We start from the raw sequence: 21,259 nt of genomic DNA, 5'->3' as shown, positions 1-21,259 counted from the left end.
CGGGTGTCTCAGCCACTCCCGCAGTGGGCCACTGCCTGGCGAAGAGCACGGACGGGAGCTGGCACAGCTGTCCCTCCTGTCCTCCCTTCTCAGGGGACCTCACAGGGGCACGTCCCTCCCTAGCCTCCCTCCTCAGAGCCCTGAGAACCAGCACTCAGCCCAGCTCCCCCGAACGCAGAGAAGCCCAGGCTCTGTGTGGGGAGGCCTGACCAGTGGCGTGACCTGGGACCCACTGAAGCGCAGGCCACAGCCGCGGCTTGCCGGGAAGTGCAGTGCGCCTCTTCCTGCACCCCCGGGTCCTTGCATCCCTGTTAGGGAGAGACGCCAAATGGCTTTACTTTCAGACTCACTAGCCTGTGCCAGCTTGTCATGAACTCTGCAGTTCCTTGCAGGAAAGCGGGAGGAGTAAAAGGTGAAAGAACATGACCTCGCTGGTCCCAGGGGGTCCGCGGGAAACGGAGGGGGGATCTCTCTTCCAACCTGCTCGTCAGTGCTTTCGGGGTTTCTTCTCTGAGCTCCGTTTCCTCCTCTCCTTCCGCCACTCACGGGGAAATTCACAAACGTGCAGAACAGCTTCTTTGGAACAGTGTCAGCAGCCAGGGTTGACACAGCCACCCCAGAGGTGGTGTGCGGAGGGCGGCGTTGAGGTCAGGCGGAGTCTCGGGGAACCGGGCGGGGAGGATTGCTCACAGGCTGTGGAGCAGCTGGGTCATAGCCTGTCCGGGAGGAGAAAGAGGAGGGGATGGTTTAGTACCCTTGGCTGCCTTACGGGGTAACTCTAGCGGGGGCGGGCCTCCAGCGCAGACGGCCCACAGTGCATGGGGGCATCTGCTGAGGACGGGTCTTTGGAAGGCTGCACCCTGGTAGCCAGGGGCCCCCTAATGCCACTGGGTCTTATGGGTTGTCTCCTGAAACACCTCTTCAGGGGTAGATTCGGAAGCGTAGATGCTGCCTCCACCTCTCTGGCTGCCAGGAGGCTTTACCTTGGTCCCCAGGGGTGGCACCGTGTCTCAGGGTATGCCCAGGCCATCCCCGGGGACTTGACCTGTTGTGCTGGCCCCAGCAGTAGGACATGAGGGCCAGTGTGGACCGACACGAAGCGGGACTTTCTGGTGAGGCTGCGCTGATGTGGGGAGGAGCCCTGGGCTTGAATCAAGGAGCCTCTTAGCTCTGGGGCCTTGGGCATGCAGATCCTTACGCTGGCAAAAAGGAGAAAAAGAAAGGAGGGCGTGATGCCCACCACACACGCTGTTAGAGGGTGCTATTAGACGTCTGTGGGAGAAAGTGTGAGAGAAACCCCCCCGAGAGCCAGCGCTGGCACCTCATGCCGCACTGGTGGAGAACAGGACAGGACTGGCGAGCCCGGACCCACAAGGCTTGTGTGGGGCAAGCCAGCTTCACGTGGCCTCTGGTCTGCTAGTGTAGGGGTGCCCAGTCGGAGCCGGCTTGCCCTGAGTACCAGTTCCAAAGAGCAGGCGGGTGCCCCAGCTGACGTGCTAGGACAGGAAGCGCCGGCGCTGGAGGAGGGGCCTGTGCTGCCGGAGCGCAGCCCCATGGGGTGGGCGCAGGCTCCCGGCTCCCAGGCCGGGTCTGGCTCCTACGCGCTCCTGCGAGGGTGACAGTGGTCAGGTTGTTGAGCAGCAGAGCTGCTGGGGCTTGGACGCTCATTTGGTGCCTCTGACCTGGGGATGCTGACGTGGGAGGGGGCGCGTGTCCCCGGAACAGCCCTCACCACCTGGTCCCAGGAGGAGAGGGAACGGGCCTGCCATGTTCATGAGGCCCAGTCCGAGCAGCAGCCAGGCCCAGGGAGGTCGGGTGAGGAGGAAGGGGGAGCGCCGTGCACAGAGCCCACCTTGCAGAGGAAGAGTGGTCCAGGGCACCTGCCATTTGCCTTGAACCTCGAGGAATTCCCCAAAGACACAGTAAAGCCACAGTTGTATTGGAGCCGAGGTTATTAATCCGTGAAGGACCCACACGCTGGAGGAAGGAGCACCCCAGAGCTGCGTTCCATGGTGGTGGGTCTGAAGCTGGGTGTGCCTGGCAGGAACACGTGTCCACTCTGACAGTGAGCAAGGCCAGGGCTCTGGACAGACAGGGCCGCGAACCAGCTCGTGGCCCTGAGCACGCGTTAGGCATAGCAACCAGAGAAAGAGAGAGAGTGAGAGAAAGCAGTTCACCAGGTCCTGGACTTGAACTGCTGTTGGCCTCATGGGAGTTCAGCACCTTAACCGCCATGCCACCTGCTGGCCCTCCACACTGGAGTTTACAGGTGAAGGGAGCATAAGGGACCGGGCCAGGGGGACGTTCTGGAGTGAGCAGGTCTTCCGTAGGTCAGGGATGAGAGCCAGGAGAGGAGGCACTGGGAGGTCCAGGACCGTCCCGCCAGGTGTGGCTACGACTCTGGCCCTCGCTGAGGCGGTGATTGCAGCGCATAAAGGGTCCCGCATCCATGCACTCGCTCGCGTGAACCACAGGGCCAGGCTCCAGAAATGCGAAGGCCAGTAACCGTCTGTGCCCATTCGCTCACCGCGGGGTCCCACTGGCCCTCCACACCCCACAGCGTGGCGGGGCTCACCGCGATCCCGGTTTCGCACACGAGGAGACCTCCCGCTCCTCACTAGTGGGAGGCAGGGGCAGAACAGGAGCCAGCAGTGGGGTGCCAGGACGCTGCAGGAGGCGGAGTGTGGGGCCTTCTTACGTGCTCAGATAAGATACGGGTATGGAATTTGCGTGGGAGTGACTTCTGAGGGCAAGAGAGTGTGGGGACAGGGCGACGGCAGGCTCCGGCCTCTCGCCAGTTCTCCACCTACGGCCACTCTCCTAAGCACCAGGGATCTATCGTCCGGGGAAACCCGAGCCTGGCAAAATCAGCGCTGGCTGTTCCTGCGAAGACGGCGGAAGTTCACCTTCCCAGGTAGAGATGCATTCTGCCTGCACACCTGCCAGACGAAATCTGCCCAATCGATAAGGGACTTCCGCAGTTGGGGCACGTGTGTGTGTGCGCGCACGTGGAAGACATCTTAGAGTAATGTTCGTGGACTCGGGAGTCGGACTGAACGATTTTCAGGATGCGGCCACCTCCACTGCCTTTAGGCGGCTCGTGTAGACTCTCAAGCCCGGTTTCTACATCCACGCTGACAACTCCCCAGGACTGTCGCGAGGAGTGAGATGATGTATGCAGCGACCGGCTGCGTGTCCTGAGAGGGGCTGCTTCACCTCCCTGAGCCTCGGCTTCCTCGTGCGTGAAGAGGCCGTGGTGCCGGGAAGCTGCCTTTGGGCCCACCCCACAGGCCTGCTGTGAGGATTCAAACGAGCAATGCGTGTACAGCACGGCGCCTGGCCGCGGAAGTCCTTGAAAAACTTCAGTCATGGCTACTGTGACTGCTCCATGGAACCTGCGACGGGTGGAGACAAAGGTCACACAGGCGGTAAATTAAAACCGGAGCTGAAATTGCATGGCTACAGCCACACCCCCTGTGTGCATTATTTTGCTTTCGGGACACAGAGTTTAATGACGATCTATGCATGGTGAGCGTCTCAAATATTGTCACCTTCCAATGGACACTGAGGTAGCATCAGATGCCGTGGACAGCCTTGAGCCCCACGGTAAGGCCTGCCCTCCCTGCACAGCCTGCACTGCTCCGAGGACAGAAATACACCAGCGAGGTGACCCAGATCTTCTCCGAGGCCCTCGGGGCAGCCCCAACTGCTGTAGTTTTCCAAAGTGGGTCAGGAGTTGGTATTTGGAGGAGAGTTCTCCGTCTGTCCTGAGTGAAGCTTTTCTATTCAGAGAAGCTGTCATAGGTCTTTTCTTCTTCATCACCTTCAAAACTAGGTAGAGACCAGCAGGCGGAAGCTGGACAGGGACATGAGAGCAGAGCCCTGGCCCTTGCAAGCAGGAAGGGTGGGGATTGCGGCACCGGGCATTCCCCAGAGGCCGTGTGCCACCACTGTGGCAGGAGTTCACGGTGTGGCATCCACTTCCAAAGAGCTTCAGTGTCACAGCATGGAGTCACTCTGTGACACACACGTTGGGTGACACGTGCAATGGTGACATTCCCAGGTCAGGAAAAAACACCAGACAGAATGGAGGAGGGGCGGCCTGAACAGCCTCGTATTCTCTGGCACGCGCTTTCTGAGGGTGGTCTCGTTGTCCCTCTGGATGAATGCAGCCCTGAGGCTTCCTGATGGAGGCCCCGCTGTTCACAGAAGTGCTTTTGGAGATTAGATTGTCACTTTTCTTCTGATTAAATTATAAATAATTATGATCACAGTAAAAAGAATGACGCTCCTGCCTTTCGAGGTACACTTTGACTGTCCCTGTGCTGGCCTGTCCTGCCCAGCACCTTGGTGCCCTCCGCACAGCCCCGTCAGTCGGGAGTCCTGCCCCACAGCATCAGGCGTGAGAGCCAGCAAAAGGCTCAGAAGGGTGAGGAGTCATTCTTTGGACTTAAGAGAGAACCTTCAGGGCTCCTCTGATGCCCAACCTTCCCCCAACTGGATTCGTCTCTGTCCCTGGCCACTCGACTGCCACCATCCCACCCTGTCTACACCCGCTTCTGAGCAACTCTGTCTGCTTCTGCCGGGTGACTGTGTGGTCATAGTGCCTGCTCGTCCGTGTAACCCAGTGCTCCGGAAATGATTGCAGGCACACTCGGGAGAAAGTTCTCGTTATGTTTGTTGAATGACTTAATGAACACTGTAGAATTCTGTGCACCGCATTGCAGGTTCCTCATAGCAACTCAAAAGACTTATTTTGGGAATGAAACAAAGTCAAAGCTTTACTCTAAAAGAATGAAACTATGTATTTAATTAAGGTGTTGTCACGCTCTGGAGAAAGTGGAGAAATTTGGGGACATTCAGGAGGCCACATGGTCTCCCGACATAGAGAGCTGCCACCAGCCTGGACGGTGGCCTTCTGTGCAGGGAGCCAAACCAGCGTGCGCGTGGAGCCGGAAGTGCTCCAGCACAGCACACCCTGTCACCTGCAGGACTCAGTGAGCTCCTGGGCAGCGTGGTACTGCTTCCCGTAACCTGGGCTCCACCTGTCAACCACTCCCAGCCTCCCAGGGTTCAGACCAAGACCAGCAGGGATGGGGACAGAGACCAGACTCCACAGACGAGCTCACAATCTCAGACGCTCACGCATAGCCCAGTGCTGGCCTCTCCTGCTGCCCAACAGCCTGGGTGTGACCCAGGGCACACACCCTGGGGAGGAAGCCCAGCCAGAGCACTGACCAGAGCCGAAGGACTCTGGCCTCACAGAAGTGTGAGCCCTGACTCGGAGTTGGCAGGCATCACTCCACAGAGTCCTCGCCGTGACCTCTGAGATCCACAAGCATGCTGAGGTCAGAGAGACAGAGACGGAGAGAGGAACAGTTAGAAATCACCTTCGGGGTGGAGGGGTGGCCACATGGCAAACCCTCTGTTCTCCTCTCAGGATTTTGGGCATGCACACACACACCTGGAGTGACCTTCAAGCCGCCGAGTCCAGAACTCGAATCGCGGTCAGCCACATGGGCGCTCAGCACCCTCACTCCACCTGCTGGCCCGAGAAGCATTTTGAAAGGTGATTGCAAGGGTGGCCCATAGCCTACTGGTTAAGGGAGTCAAAATCCACATGACCAACCATGGTTCAAATCCCGCCCTAGCAGCTTGAGCAAACCACCAGGCACCTGCACATGTGTGTCCAAAACTCCGCACAGGATGAAGTAGAGGAGAAAGGATGCGGCATGACCAGGTCCCACTGGAGGCCCTTCCTCCCATTCTGTCTCCCAGGGGAGCGTATGCACCCTCTGGTAGCTAAAAACAAATAAATAGAAGATGACGGCGAATGAGAGGCTGGGCGAGAGGAACGCCCAAGGCAGGCTGTGCCCCAGGGGAGAGGCCGGGTGGGAAGCTGGGTCGCCCACCCTCGCTCCACCGAAACTGCCTGGAAGGAGTGTCAGGCCGCTCAGGGCTCAGTGACGGCTCTCGGAAGCCAGTTCTGCCTCTGATAGTAGGGAGTGCTGGGCCGTCTCCGGTCCACCCGTTCTCCCATCGAACGCTCACAGGCAGTGTGGGGAGTACAGAACGAAGATGAGATCTTCTCCCTCGTGGACTTTGCCGTCTGTCGGGGTGGCTAGGAGATGCTACAGAACCTTCCCGCAGAGTGGGCGGTGGCGACTCCAACCTCAGCAAGCTCTTAGGGCAGCAGCGGCTCAGGAAGTACACGAGGGCCCGCCGGCATGTCCCGGACAGGAGCTGGGAGCCAGGGCGGCCTCACGAGTACTCGGAGCCATGGTGCAGACCCAGTGCGAGTGCCATGGCTTGGTCTGGGACCTGTGAGGTGACCTAGGATTGGACCCGCCCACCATGCAGCAAGTGTGCGCTATCATTGTGCACAGGCACAGGTGAGGACTTGGGCCCTGACGGCTGTGAGGACTTCCAGGTGACACGGCAGCGCATCCAAGCTTTGACCACTCTGCCCCACTGCTCCCTGCAGGTGAGAGTGGGACCTGCCGCTGTGTGGTTCTGGCAGGAATGAGCCACACTGCCGTGCTCCTGGGCGGGCTCGCCCTCCTAGCCGGAGTGGGGCGAGCAGGGTGACGTATGGTTGTCTGACTCTCAGTCCCTGTTCTCAGGCTCTGAGTCCAGAGGACAGCCTTATCTGAGGTGGTTCATGAGAAAATGACACACACACTTCTCGTGCAGGACCCAGGGCAGCAACTGGGCTGTCAGCCAGTGGGGAATTCGTAGAACTCAGATTGTCTGCGAACAGTGCTCATGAGACAGGTCAGCTTATCTTGCTAGGTTTATTTTTACTCCAGGGAACTTGCCACCGTGGGAACTCTGTCCCTGCAGAGGCCTGAGTGCACGAGACAAACCCAAACAATGGAACAACAGCTCCAGGGAGACCAAGCTGGCTCCCTGCTAGAGAAGGCAGCACTTCAGGGATGCAGGGGAGAAGCCGCAGAGCCTGGGTGCTGCACCGTCTCTCTGAGCACACAGGAGCTTTCCTTACAGCCCTCGAAGCTCATGTGGAAGTTACCTCTCCCCCGTGCTTCTAAGATTTGGGGTAGACTATGCTAAGTCATGGAATCAACCTGAATACCCAAGAACCAATGCCTGGATTAAAAAGTATACGGCACATATACAAAATGGAATATTACTCAGCCATAAAGAATGAGACTCTGTCATTCGATACAAAGTGGATGAATCTAGATTTAATGCTAAGTGAAATAAGCCAGTCTATGAAAGACAAACATAGTATATCCCCACTCAATATATACCAAATGTCTACACTGCCCTCTCTGGCAGAAATTGAAAGGCTTGGAGACATAACAGCAGGGAGGGCAAGTATAGGCACCAGAGTCTCTATGGGAGGGGTAAGCTGTGGAGGGTGCATGGGAGGGGTTCAGCAAAATATTTCATAAACACAGGAATGTAAGGTTCTTTGCTGAAGACAATGTATTTAACAAAATCCCTGATCTGATTGCCACTCGCTGCATGCATACTTTGGAAAACCAATGTTGAATGCCATAAAGATTTATGACAATTAAATGTAAATAAGAAAATACAGGGCCAGCAGGTGGTTTAGAGGTTAGGGTGGTTGGGTGTCACATGGTTGAATGTGCAATTTGAGTCCCACACCTGGTGGCTTGCAAATCACACTAGGCACATGTGCATCCATGCCCCAAATCCTGAGGAAAATGGAGGAGACAGGATTGTGGCATGGCCATTCCCCTGGGGCATCCCTCACCTTCTCTCTCTGTCCATCTCTCTAAGGAGCACATGTTTCCTATAGCAAACTACCAAGAAAAAAATTAAATTAAAATTTTAAAATTAAATTTAAAAATTAAACAGAATGCACTGCTCTGGAACATCAGCCCCACAGGCTGAAGCTACCCTTCTCGCATGCCATGGATTCGGTATTTAACCATGTGGCTTCCTGCAACGTGCCAGGATTTACCAAGTGCTGCGACTCCCATTGAGATGTGAGCAATGGCAGCAGGGAGGCTTACCCACCGCAGGGCCTCGGGTCTCATTCCATCTTGGTTTGCAGTATTGCTCTCCTTCCATGCTGAGCTCGCTAGTCTGTCAGAGCTGCTTGCAAGTCCTGGGAACAGGGAATTCACGCGGATCTTCACGGCTGGCAGAGAACCAAGCCCACCTTGCAATTCTTCCCTCGGCGCAGTGCCCAGTGATGACTACAGAAGCAGCAGAGCGCGAGTCGCTGAGTCGTGAGTGACTAGATGAAGCATGTGTATGCAGGAATGAAGAGATGAATAATAGATGAAGGGGAAAGACAGGTGCTCTCCGACCAGAGTCACGGGATATAGTTAATATCAAGTGTCGTCAGGTTCACAAGTTCATTTCCAGCAACACAAAGTCAAGTCCAAGTGCTGATAGCGTTCTAGCTTGTGTGTCCACCATCTGACTTCAACCTTTACTCTTTCTGGAAACTTCTCTTTGCCTGAAGCACAGGGTCGAATTCCAGCAGCCACAAAGTCCTGTCTGTTCTTCCTGCTCGGAAGACAGAATGGGTCCACGCTGGGATGGGTGGGAGACGCACAGAAACGCAGGTAGCTAAAGACCTGCTAAGGGAGAGAAGTGGACGGTGGCACAGGGTAAAAGGTGGTGGTCTGTGGGCGTCTGTGGGATGGTTCCCGGTGTGTGCCTCGTGGCCTCCCTAAGTACGCCAGCAGGCATGATCCAGGGCTGGCTGGGGCTGGATCAGCATCAAGACCCTGTTGGAGGGGTTCTCCTTCTCTCACAAAATAAACAAAATTCTAAAAATTCAATAGAGGGGCCAGTAGGTGGCATAGTGGTTGAGGTGCTAGGCCCCCACATGACTGACTATGGTTCAAGTCCTGGAACTGACAGATTGAAAATCATGCCAGGTCCATGCATACCCAATATCCCAGGGGGAGAACGGAGGAGAAGGGATTGTGCCATGGCCATCCCCCGAGGGGTGATTTCTCACTTTCTCTCTCACTGTCTCTCTCTTTCTCTCTCCAGCAAGCACACATGCCTTTTGGCAAAAACGAAACAAAACAAAATTCAGTAGATAAAGTCTTCAGTCTTGAAGATCTTATTGTAAAGATTTTATTCCACAAAAGCTGAGAACTCACCGTGGCCAGGTAGAAAATAACATCCTCATTATGACATCAAAGAGTAATAATCCTTACAGCTCTGTGGATCTGGGCAAGCACAGGAGGAGTGGTCCTGGAGAGGGAACAAGGAAGATGGTTGTGTTGTTCCAAGCTAGTGGTGTTCCAAAGGTGCAGTGGAGACAAAAAGGGCCCGTTCCCAGAGCAGCAGCAGCACAGGTGAACCAAAGAGTGGATGTTCTGTCTGTCTGGCAAGAGGCCTGAGTGCAAGCGTTCCAGTTTGGAAGACTGAGGACTGAGCAGCTAGGGCAGGACAGGGACCTCAGAGGGAGCTTGGAGAGTTCAGGGACACTGCAGGTCTGCAGGGAGCCCTTCCGTAAGCCGCTCCCTTGGTAGGCTCTGGGGAGCAAGTACTGAGCAAAGCATGCCTGACCACGTGGTCTCCTGTGGGCGGGAAGATGACGGGATGAGCAGTGAGGACCTGGGGTGAGAACCAGCCTTCCCACAGGGCACCTGGGTAACCGGCCATGTCTGTCTGGGTGTCCTGAGCTGTGTAGGGAATGAGTGAATGACCCTCCTTGTGCTCAGTTTCCAGACTCTGCTTTTCAGCAAAAGAAATGTCTATTTGAAGATCACTAATTCATTGTGTTTCTTTTTATTTCCAATTGGAGTAAAATGAATTGTATTATTGGGACCAGCCATGGGAGTAATGCCTCTGTCGCTGGATTTCCATGTAGTTGACTGCAGTTCGAGTCCCGGACCCAGTGGCTTAAACTCACACCAGGCGTGTGTGCATGCATGCCCAAAATCCCAAGAGGAGAATGGAGGAGAAGGGATTGCAGTATGGACATCTCCCCAGGGGGGGGAGGGGACGGCGGTGATTTCTTGCTTTCTGTCTCTCCGTCTCTCTCCGTCTTTCTGGTGAGCAAATTGGATTATCTTGTAAATGGCATACATAGGACAACCTTGCACTTAAAAAATTCTTCAGCCATCCATTTATGCACAGAGGTGTGTCAGGAGCAACGGTCCCCAAATTCCCTTCAGTTGAAAGCTGCTGAGTCATTTGAATATAATGGTGAGCATTTGTCATTTTTTACAACTATAACAAAGCCTTATCTGCATAAAATGGAATAAGTGGTTATGAATCTAGGTCACTGAGAGGGTGGACTGTGGCAGGGGGGGTCTTGGGAGGGTCTGCTAATGTGTCACTGTTCCCGGGGTGGTCTCTCCTCTCCAGGTACCAGACGTGCTCCAACAATGGGCTGGTGGCCGGGTTCCAGAGCCGCTACTTCGAGTCCGTGCTGGATCGGGAGTGGCAGTTCTACTGCTGCCGCTACAGCAAGCGGTGCCCCTACTCCTGCTGGTGAGTCTGAGACCAACCAGGCCTCTGTCCTGGCAGTACTCTGCTCTGGGTTTTTGGCTGCAGAAAAGCTGAGCTGTGGCGACCAAGCTTGGAATGCTGCGGCCAGCTCTAAAAGAGAATGAATGAGTTAGAATATCGTTTGCTGGGGGGGAGGGAACCGTACAGGTTATCAAACTCCATGTTCCCACTTGTGTAGAAGAGGAACAGAACAACTGAGCAGGGCAGTAAGCCACCCAAAGTCTCCCTGTTTTCTGGGATACCACGCCTCGAGCTAAGGCCTGTTCCCCTCCACCTCGCTAACCTCATCACATCAAGTCTGCAGGATCCAGTTTCCTACAGCCTCCCTTTCTGAGAAGCTAGTGCTCCATGAGCCAGGCTCCAGGACACAGCTTGCCCATAGCAAAAACAGCTCTGCTCTCTGGGCCAATGCACTCTTCTACTCTGTGAAATCTCGTTCCTTTCCCCTGCCCTGTGCTTATGCCGAATATCACCTGACCCAGCCCTCCAATGGCGAGGAGACTGTTTACTGACACTGATCACTTGACAGCACAGCTTGTCCCAGGGTCTTTGGTCTGCAAACAAGCACAGTGGCCCTGTCCCGGACACAGGGAGCAGAGGTGTCAGCATTTGATGAGTGGCATGCTCGCGTGGTTGTGTCTCTACAGCTGACATGCGGAGAGAACAGCTGCGGGCTGTGCTCACTCTGTGCCTCGTCACGGGTACCAAGGCAGGACTGAGGCCTCCGGCTGCACAGCTCCAACATTCACATTCAGCGTTTCTGTTTGTTTGTTTGCTTGCTTGCTTTGCCTTTTTATTTATTTATTTTTTTTTAGGTTTTTGTCATTGGGCATATGCACTTGCTAGAGAAAGTCAGAGAGAGACCAGGAGAGGGAAAGTGAGAAAGAAGCCCTCACAGGGATGGCCACACTGCAGTCCCTTCTACTCCAAGCCCTCACGGGGATGGCCACACTGCAGTCCCTTCTACTCCATTCTGCTCTTGGGATGCTGGGCATTCACGCACATGCACCCGGCATGACCTTTCAAGTCACTGAGTACACGACTCAAACCAAGGAGTTGGCCATGTGGGAAACCAGCCCCTTAATCTGCTGGCCCCAACATTTCTCTGTTTGAGGGGATGATGGCAAGTTAAGAATTCAAAGTCAGCCGAAATCTGTGCTGTGCAGTGGAGCAGGGACTCCTTAGCTCCATACTGTCCACTGAGGCAGCTCCCTTCTCCGTGGTAGGTGAGCAGGCTTGGCCGGGGTCTACCACAGGACCCTGATAGGTGTGGAGTCAAAGACCAAGACCTCACGGACAGGGCAAGTAGGAGGAGCACGGGTTGGAAATCCCAAGTTTGAGATCAAGCTCCATGTGACCCCTCCTCGCACCAACGCCATGGCCAAGCCATCTCTAGGTCACTTCACTTCTCTAAGGAGTCCTGAGTCCATCACAGAAAATGATGGCCATTTTTTCCATCTTCAAGATTTTTAAGAACCTGATCAAAACTATATGCTGTGTCTTTGGTGGGGTGGGGTGGGGAATGCACTTAAGCATGTTTACACCAAAGTTCCAGAGAATTCCAGGCGTCCTCACATCCCTAAAGGCCATTCTTGGACACACTGCTGAGAACTCCTGGATCACAAGCTGGAACTCCCAGGACTGATAGATCTTTGAGGTTGTTTTGACCCCCTAAACATTTCTTAACTCCCAAGGTATTTTGCAAAGGGTGATCCAGAGGCTAGAACTGTTTTCAGAGAGGGGATGAGGGTTGCAGGAATGAGCCGGCACCATGAGAAGAGGGGGGCGCTGCCTGCAGTGCCTTGAGCTTGGCCTCCTCCCCTCCCTGTCTGCTGGCAGAGTGTCATCCCCACAATGACACCAGTCTCCCTTGTGACACAGCATTAAAAACCGGTTAGAAAGCAAATAAGTTCTCTGGAAGGGCAAGCAAAAACTAGTACTCAGTTAATCAATTTACATCACTCCAAAGGGAGCCACTGGGTGGGGTCGCTGGAGGGCCAAGAGGAGAGTGCATGCATGGGCAGGGAGGAGGCAGGGGAGGGGGCAGTGCTGTGGGCACAGAAGGGAGGGTGGGAGGTGGCAGACGAGGAGGAGCAGGAGGCCTCCATGTGGAGGGCCCCCACCCTTCATACACGCCTCTGTGACATCGCTTTCCCTGCATTTTATCTACTGTGTTAGTTGCCTTTGCTCACATAGACTGTGAGCGCCTGGACAGCAGGGACACATTGATCCCCAGAGCTCCATAGAGCATGAAGGACATAATGGCTTCTTGGTAACTGCTGAATGAGTATTCAGATGTGTGATTCTAGAGCCCATGCAGAATAAGGTGAAGTCATCCAGGGAAAAAAAATTTACTTGCTTTAAAAAATATTTTTAATCTCACCTCCCACCCTCCCAGGTCTGCTCTAGAATATAAGTAGAGATCTTTGTGCTGATGCCACACCTTAAACAATCACACAGCTGCACTCACTAGTATGTGCTGGACAGGGGATAGATGAATGGGTGGATGGATGGATGAGTGGGTGGATGGAAGGATGGATTAGTGGGTGGATGGGTGGATGAGTGGGTGGACAGATGAATGGGTGGATAGATGAGTGGATGGATAAGGAGGTAGATGAGTGGGTAGATGGATGGGTCGATGGATGGATGAGTGGGTGGATGGGTAGGGGGATGGATGGATGAGTGGGGGGTTGGATTGATGGGTAGATGGATGAGTGGGTGGATGGAAGGATGGATTAGTGGGTGGATGGGTGGATGAGTGGGTGGACAGATGAATGGGTGGATAGATGAGTGGATGGATGGGTAGGTAGACGAGTGGGTAGATGGATGGGTCGATGGATGGATGAGTGGGTGGATGGAAGGATGGATTAGTGGGTGGATGGGTGGATGAGTGGGTGGACAGATGAATGGGTGGATAGATGAGTGGATGGATGGGTAGGTAGATGAGTGGGTAGATGGATGGGTCGATGGATGGATGAGTGGGTGGATGGAAGGATGGATGAGTGGGTGGATGGGTGGATGAGTGGGTGGACAGATAAATGGGTGGATAGATGAGTGGATAGATGAGTGGGTAGGTAGATGGGTGAGTGGGCAGATGGATGATTGGATGGGTAGATGAGTAGATGGTTAGGTAGGTAGACGAGTGAGTAGATGAGTATATAGATGAATAGACAGATGGGTTGGTGGGTGGGTAGGTGGGTGGATAGATGGATAGCCTTAGCCTACCATCTTGATTTGTTGTTAGGATTAAATGAGATAATGCATGATTGCCATAGGCTATGATCACAGAGCTGGCCTATCTCTTTACTCACTCCCCCAGATGTAGGAGAGACCCCTTCTTCCTCACCAAGTAAGAAGCCTTTCAAAGTCAGATTGCAGGAAGCAGCATGTAGGACTGGAATTGGATGTGCAGAGACACATGAAATGCATCTGCCAGACAGCAAGTCAGAGGTGCACTGACTAATTCTTGACAGACAGAGGAGGAGAGAGCTGGGGCAGCTGATGCCTCCTCCCAGCAAGACCCAAAGTCTCTACCAAGATGAACAGGAGAGCTGCCGTGTCTGTGGCCATGCAGCAATGGCTGCCTCTCTGGCTCCTGGCTAGATAGAACAACAGGGAGTGGCCTTCGGGCCAAAAGCTTGGGTGATCAGGCAGGCAAAAATCTGAGGCTCACTAGTTTTAGAATGGTTGTCAAGCAGCAGAGATGGTGGGGAGGAGGTGAGGGTGAGACAAGGAGAAACTCTAAGTCTCCCATAATTCCCATATTCTGTGGATTTCCGTGGTCTGGGTCAGTCCTGACTTTCCTGTTTGAAGCTTGTCCTGTTGAGTTGGATGCCGGGACATGGAGAGGAGGTCTTGGCACTGCAGATTCTGCTGGTGTCCTATGGTGTCCCAGGCTTCTAGTTGTCACTTACAGCTGGTTCCAGGTAGCTCCTTCCTCCTCACAAATGCTAGACATCCTTCCTTTCAATGGACTTCAGAAATGACTTCTCACGTTCCCTTAGATGCAGCTCACCAACTAAGATGCTAAGAATTTAAGAAACCGGGGACCAGCAGTTAGTGTAATGACTATGTTGCTGGACTCGCATGTGGTCGAATGCAGTTCGAGTCCCGGATCCGGTGACTTAAAACTCACTTCAGGTGCATGTGCGTGCATGCCCAAAATCCAGAGAGGAAAATGAAGGAGAGGGGATTGAGGCGTGGCCACCCCCCCTGGGGGGAGATTTCTTCCTTTCTGTCTCTCTGTCTCTCTCTGTCTTTCTGGAAAGTGCACACACCCTATAGCAAAAACCTCTCCAGAAAAAAGAGAAAGAATTTAAGGAGCCTGGTGATGCTCATCCAGGCAGCAACGAAGTCCCGAGGTAAATATGGACAGATAGAGGGGCCGCTTCTTGAGTTGCTGGAGACATTCAGGTCTCTGGAGGCAAAATTTACCCCTAGGCTTGGTCTGCAACCACCTTCATTCCCATGCCCCATCCCTCCTCACCCACTCACCATCCAGACATGTCATAGTGGGGGGGTGGAACCAAAGGGTGGGAAAGAGGACAGAAGGACTCAGAGACATGCAAGTCCACTCTGAAGTGAGTCCTGCTGAGGTGCGCTTCAACTCCACAGCATCTCTGTGGAGTGCCACCGCGGTTGCCAAAGCAAACGGTTCTTTTCAAAGGAAACTTTGCAGAAGCAGCGGGGTGAGATCAGGGCGCACACTGGTCCCCAGCGTGTGACTCACTCTCCCAGTAGGTGTGTCTAGACGTTCTAGTGGGATCTTCAAATTGCCTGAGTCATGACATTCTATGTCGTTCTAAATTGAATGAAGCTTCTAAGGCATAAATTGGGTGTTATTTCTTCACAAAATAGGCCCTTAACAAATCAGTCGGGGAACAACGGGATGCGGCACGCCCCCAGGAACAGCAGCAGTGGTGGGGCCTGACGCTGGTACGGACTTCTCTGGGCCTGCTTTCAGTGGTCCTGGCCTCAGCGCTGCAGAGTGAGGGGGACTATCTGACTATCTCCAGCTCTTACCACAGCGCAGTGCTGACAGGCTGCCCAGTGAGACTGCCCAGCAATGCCCTTGCATCATTTTAACGAGCTTGCATGACCTCCCAGGGACCTGGTCACACGGGGTGACAGCAACCCCCCACTTGGGAAGACATCCCAAGCACGGCACCGAGCCAGGTGGGCGAGCCTCTAGCGTCTGCACTTGAGAGCACTGAGGAGTTCAGAAAGAGCTGCCCTGGGCTGGAAAAAGCGCGTCACCCGGTCAGTGGGAGGTTTGTTTGTTTGGTGGGAACCAAGGTGCTGGCTCCGTTCGGTGAGTGCAGCTTCTTTTTAGTTGTGAGAACATCGCTGAAGCTGAACTCTGGTGAGAAAGCGGATTCCTGATGCGTGCGGACATGTGCTAATGGTCCCCGCTGGGTTGGGGAAATGTGAAAATCCCTTTATTTGTCTATGAGAATCTGAGTAGGCCCAGAGGTCTGCAAACCACAAACACGTGTCACTGGTGCAGCCACAGCCCTCAGAGACTGGAACGTCCCCATCTGCAGACGCGCCGGCCTGTCCCTGGTCCAGCAGAGACTGCGTGTCCAGGGAGCTAAGTTTTTGGATAGAACACCATTTCCTTTTCTCAGTGGCTCTTCTCCAGGCCTGTGACCTTCCACCAGGGTCACTGGGCAATTATAGCTCCCCTGAAGAGGTGAGGAACCAGCTCAGGTGACCTTACGTTTCCTTCAACCCTGAGATTTGAGGATTCTCCTCTCCTATGACGCCTTCTCCACTGCCCACCTCCCTCTCCCTGTGCTCGGGGCATAGCTAGAGGGCGGCTCGACTTCATTCCTGGAGAGCTAGTTAACGAGAACAACAAAATCAGTTATTCAGAACAGGCTTCTCTGACCTCCCACCCAGGGCGCCCAGCTGAAGGCCTTTTTTGCTCCTATCTTCATTGTTCAAGTTTTGTTGTTGTTTTGTGTTTTTGTTTTTGCTATAGAAAACGTGCACTTGCCAGACAGAGACAGAGAGAGGGAAAGTGAGAAGTCATCCCCGGGGGAGATGGCCACACCGCAATTCCCTCTTCTCCATTCTATTCTGCCCACACATCACATGCCCCACAGCGTGGCCTTCAAGCCCCTGGGTCCAGGACTCAAACTGTGGTCGCCTTGTGGGAGTCCAGGGCCTTAACCACCATGGTGCTGTCAGAGTCTGGCCTCCCAGGCCCCCTGTGGGGTCTGAAACCCCTGCCCTACCTGGACAGCCGCCCACAGAGTAGCTCCCAGAGGGCTCAGAGCGGGTAAGGGCAGCGTACACCCTGGCTTCTCTGAGCAAGCTGGGAGCTGTTAATACAGGGAGGAGATCCCCATGTTTTGAGAGACTAGGCCTGGATGAACTGGCTTGGGTTTAGATGCTTCTGACTCCAGTCAAAACCGTCGCCTCACATTCTATGATACACAGAACACACGTTTGACAGAGAACAGCCCCTCTGGTCTTGAGCAAAATCAACCATTGCTTTCATCACCTGGAGGCACGTGGGCCTCCCTCCCCCCTAGGTAGGCCCTCCAGAGGTGTGGCTGGTGTGGGAGTGCTGGCTACTTAAGACACAGTGAATCCCGCAGTTACAGGCAGGCAGCTGCTTCCACGCCTCCAGCTGACTCCCCTCTACTGGGTCCTATAGGCACTCGCTCGCTCCTGCACTCCGCACTCCTGCACTCTGTGATTCACTTACTCCGTCCATCAGTGAGTGTGAACAGACACAGAGCAAGTACAGGGGGTGGCTAATGAGGACGAGGACGAAGACGGTGACGGTAGTCACTGCATGTACTGACACTGCCATGCGCGTGAGCTCACAAACCCACACACGAAAATGACGCTCTCCCAGCTGAGCGAGCTGAGCCGCCGAGGTGGGCACTTCCTCCGAAGTGCCAAATGCAATTCAAACAGGCCTGTCTGCCTCCAGACCTCGTGCCCCGTGCATGGTTGTGAGCAGCTCTTCATCCAGTGACGAGCCAAGACCTGCGTAGGCAGAGCACTTGTCACAGCACATCGGGCAGCTGCGAGCAGGACCAGACGGGACAGTGGCAGGGTAGGGGGCGCTGGAGGTGGAGCGGTCCCCGTGTGCAGCCCAGGGTGGCCGCGGTGCTCACGGGGCCGTGGAAAGCCAGTGTGAGTCAGAGTGGGCTTGCTCCTGCCCTAGACCAGTAGTCAGCCAGAAGCCTGGTTCCCAGAGAGCAGCTTGGAAAGGGCTCAGGGACTTTCCCTTTCTAATGGAAGCCACAGATAGCCCTGGAACGGCCTTACCCTTGTGACGCTTATCTGAGCTATTTGAAATATAACCCCCATGCCACAAGAGGACAGACGTGAAACTGTGGCGTTCTTCCTCACGCCCCGGGCCTAGGGCTCAGACTGTCTACAAGAACAGGGCACTTGGGTGAATACACAAGTCCTGCTCGGCCAGCTCCCGGGCCTAGGGCTCAAGCTGTCTACAAGAACAGGGCCCTGGGACCAGCAGTTAGCATAATGGCTATGTCGCTGGATTCCCACATAGTCGACCGTGGTTTGCGTCCCAAACCCGGTGGCTTAAAACTCATGCCGGGCGCGTGTGCGTGCGTGCCCAAGATCCCAAGAGGAGAATGGAGGAGAAGGGATTGTGGCATGGCCATCCCCCCTGGGGGGTGATTTCTCACTTACTGTCTCTCTGTCTCTCTCTGTCTGTCTGGCGAGCGCACGCGCCCTATAGCAAAAAACTCTAAAAAAAAAAAAAGAAAGGACAGGGCCCCTGGGTGGATACGCAAGTCCTGCCCAGCCAGCTCCATCCGCCAGGCCCCAGCTCTCTGGGGAAGGAGCCAGGGTGGCGTCCTCTGTGGATGCCTTCCTTTATACATAACTGCACTTGGCTTCTGTTTTTCCTTTCTGGCAAAATTATCCAAACTGATTCCGATGCAGCCCCGATTAGGGATGCTTGGGTATGGACAAGGTTGCTGGTCTGAGACAGCCCCATCCCTTGCAGTGCATCTGGAAACAATGATGCAAGAGGCCTGGTCATGAGCAGACTGGCTTATCCAGGGCACGTCCCCTCGACTGCCCGTCAGACAGGGAATACGGGATGTAAGCCAGCCTCCACACACCAGGCGTACGGACGCCGGTTCTCCTCCGTGCTGTCTCTGACCCACCTCATAGGAGGTGTACACAACACCAGCTCCTGTCACCTCTCAAAGACCTCCCCAATGGTCACCATCATGAATCAAGGTGCAATATGGTATTCTATCATTTTATTTTCTTTTATTTTAAAATTTTTGCCATAGGGCATGTGTGCTTACCAGGGAGAGAAAGACAGTGAGAAGGAAAGTGAGAAATCACCGCCCGGGGGGGGATGGCCATGCCACAGTTCCTTTTCCTCCATTCTTCCCCTTCTCCTCATGGAATTTTGGGCACACATGCACACACACCCAGAATGATTTGCAAGTCACTGGATCTGGGACTTGAACCATGGCCAGCCATATGAAAGTCCAGCGCCGTAACCACTATGCCACCTGCTGGCCCTGGCATTCTATTCTTTTAAGCAAGCTAAATATGGAGTACTGACATGTCATAGATATAGAAAAGGATGCTTAAAATAAAATGCTGGGCCAGTGGCATGGTGGTTGGGGCAGCTGGATCCCACATGGCCAACTGTGTGGTTCGAGTCCTGGACCAGTGGCTTGAAAAACACGCTGAGTACACGCACGTACATGCCCAAAATCCTGAGAGGAGGGTGGAGAAGGGATTGCCGCCCACTCTGGGGGTGCTCTCTTTTTCTCTTTCTCTCCCTAGTGAGTGCTCGTGCCCTATAGCAAACAACAAACACAAAACAAAACAAAAACTCTAATTGTGTGTTAGAGAAACTAGAAAGAAAACACTGGAGATTGATGAAGCCTCTAAAAGATCGGCCGAGCATGAGCTGAGCTCTGAGGATGGTTTGGAAACGTTCTCGTTTCACTCTCACGGGAAAGCATCGCCCCCAGGCACCCGTGCTGTTTGCCCTGGCGGAAATGCGGGGCTTTCTCCCAGTCTTTGTGTGAGGGGTCTGCAGTGCACGCTCCCTGCTATCCGCAAAGGGGGACGAGGCTGAGGAGGCGACAGGTGCTGACTGGGCCACGAGACGAGGTCACGTGTGGCCACTCGCATGCCCGTGGGAGCAAAGGCCCTGAGAGCCCCGGTGCTGGAGCGCGTCTCAGAGCTGGGGAGTTCGATGTGGGGCCCGCCACGCGGTAGCCACAGGCTCCAGTTCAGTGGCTTTCATAAAATCTGAGTCGCTTTCTGTTGAGGGATAGAATCAAATGCTTTTCTTTAAATATTAAAAACCCGTTCAGTTCTCAGCCAAACCTCTGACAGTGAGTCGATCTGGCTACCACGTGTAACGAGTTCTACCTTTCCTCGCCTTTGCTAAGGGGTCGTGCTCACGCAGTCCGGGTCCGGCCTGTGGTGCACTGGGCTCTCAGCCTGGGGGCCGTGGGCTCCTCGGGAGCATTCCTTCTGTGACAACATAGTAGTGGCCATTGAACCTCACTGGATCCCTTGGTAATTCCAGCACTTTAAGAATGGGGCCAGCCCTGTAGTCTGGTGGCTAAGGGAGCTGGATCCCACGTGGCCGACCATGGCTCGAAATCCCAGCCTCAACAGCTTGAAAAATATTCTGAGTGCACGTATTTGCCTACCCCAAATTCCAAAAGAATGCAGAATGGAGGAGGAGAGATTTTGGTGTGACCACACCTACTTGAAGGGTGTCTTCGTCCTCTTCCTTTCTGTCTTTCCATCTGAAGAACTTATGCACTCTCTGACATTTTTTTTTTTAAGAATCTTAGGTGCAGAGGTCATGCACTGACCTCACGTGGGAAGTCCCAGTCCGTGTCTGGAGGCCTCCCTGTAACCGTGCATGCACGTGTGCCTGTATCCAGGCTGCTGGAGGCTGGGAGCAGATCGCGACCCGGAGAGCCTGTTGAGGATGTTCTCTCTCTGTCTCTCTCTCTCTCTCCCTCTCCCTCTCCCTCTCCCTCTCCCTCTCACTCTCTCTCTCTCACTCTGGAAATAAATAGATATAAAGAATCTTCAATGGGACTATCTTCTATCGATGTTAAACATCTCTTCAGTTTGGACAGGTTCTCATCTACTCACAGCCGAGAGGCTATTTAACTTCTTTCCATCTCATCAACCCCATCTGACACGAGGGGCAGTTCCTGCGGCTGTGGGGAAGGGAGTTCTCTGCTCAGGCCCAGAGTGAGCTCCTCCCACCCTGCCTGCAGATGGCAGAGGGATCGAGAAGGGAGCACTTGCACTCAGGGAGTCATTATCTGAAAGAGACAGGAGGCATGAACACACACACACACACACACACACACAGTCGTTTTCTGGAAGGGGTGCGGGAGGCTCCCTGTAGAAACACTCTCAAAGCAGACTTGTTTCGGTCGGTGGAATCCAGGCGCCTTCCCCCTCGTCTCGCCAAGCTGGAGGCTCCTTTGATTGCTTTAATTGCCCAGTGCAATGTGCTTGCCAAAAACACTGCTCGAAGTGACCTAGTAATTCACGAGGAAGCTGAAACCACATGGCATGCTCCCCACTGCCCCCAGAAAGCCTGGAGCCAGAGCTTAGGAAACCCTGATCTTTTCTCCTCCCTGTAGCCTCTTTAATTTCCTGAGGAGCCCCTATGCCTGTCTGCCTGTCTGGGTCTAATTCTCACAGTTTAAACTCTCTTTTCCCTTGAGAAGCTAGCTATTATGGGGCTTTCTTTTTTTTTTTTTTTTTTTTTTTTTTAGGACATTGG

The 21,259-nt window shown here is 54.2% G+C and overlaps 1 protein-coding gene across 1 annotated transcript in view; it reads left to right on the top strand.

Moving 5' to 3' along the window:
• Positions 1–21,259, top strand: part of DPT (dermatopontin) — a 31,663-nt gene that overhangs the window by 1,889 nt on the left and 8,515 nt on the right. The window contains exon 2 of the mRNA XM_006147044.2: positions 10,330–10,455. Within this exon, the coding sequence (XP_006147106.1) occupies positions 10,330–10,455 (126 nt within the window). The remainder of the gene's footprint in view (positions 1–10,329; positions 10,456–21,259) is intronic.

This window comes from Tupaia chinensis, unplaced genomic scaffold (assembly GCF_000334495.1).
Source record: "Tupaia chinensis unplaced genomic scaffold, TupChi_1.0 Scaffold000198_1, whole genome shotgun sequence".
In the NCBI taxonomy this organism is placed as follows: domain Eukaryota; kingdom Metazoa; phylum Chordata; class Mammalia; order Scandentia; family Tupaiidae; genus Tupaia; species Tupaia belangeri.
This window is presented reverse-complemented; position numbering and strand designations above follow the sequence as displayed.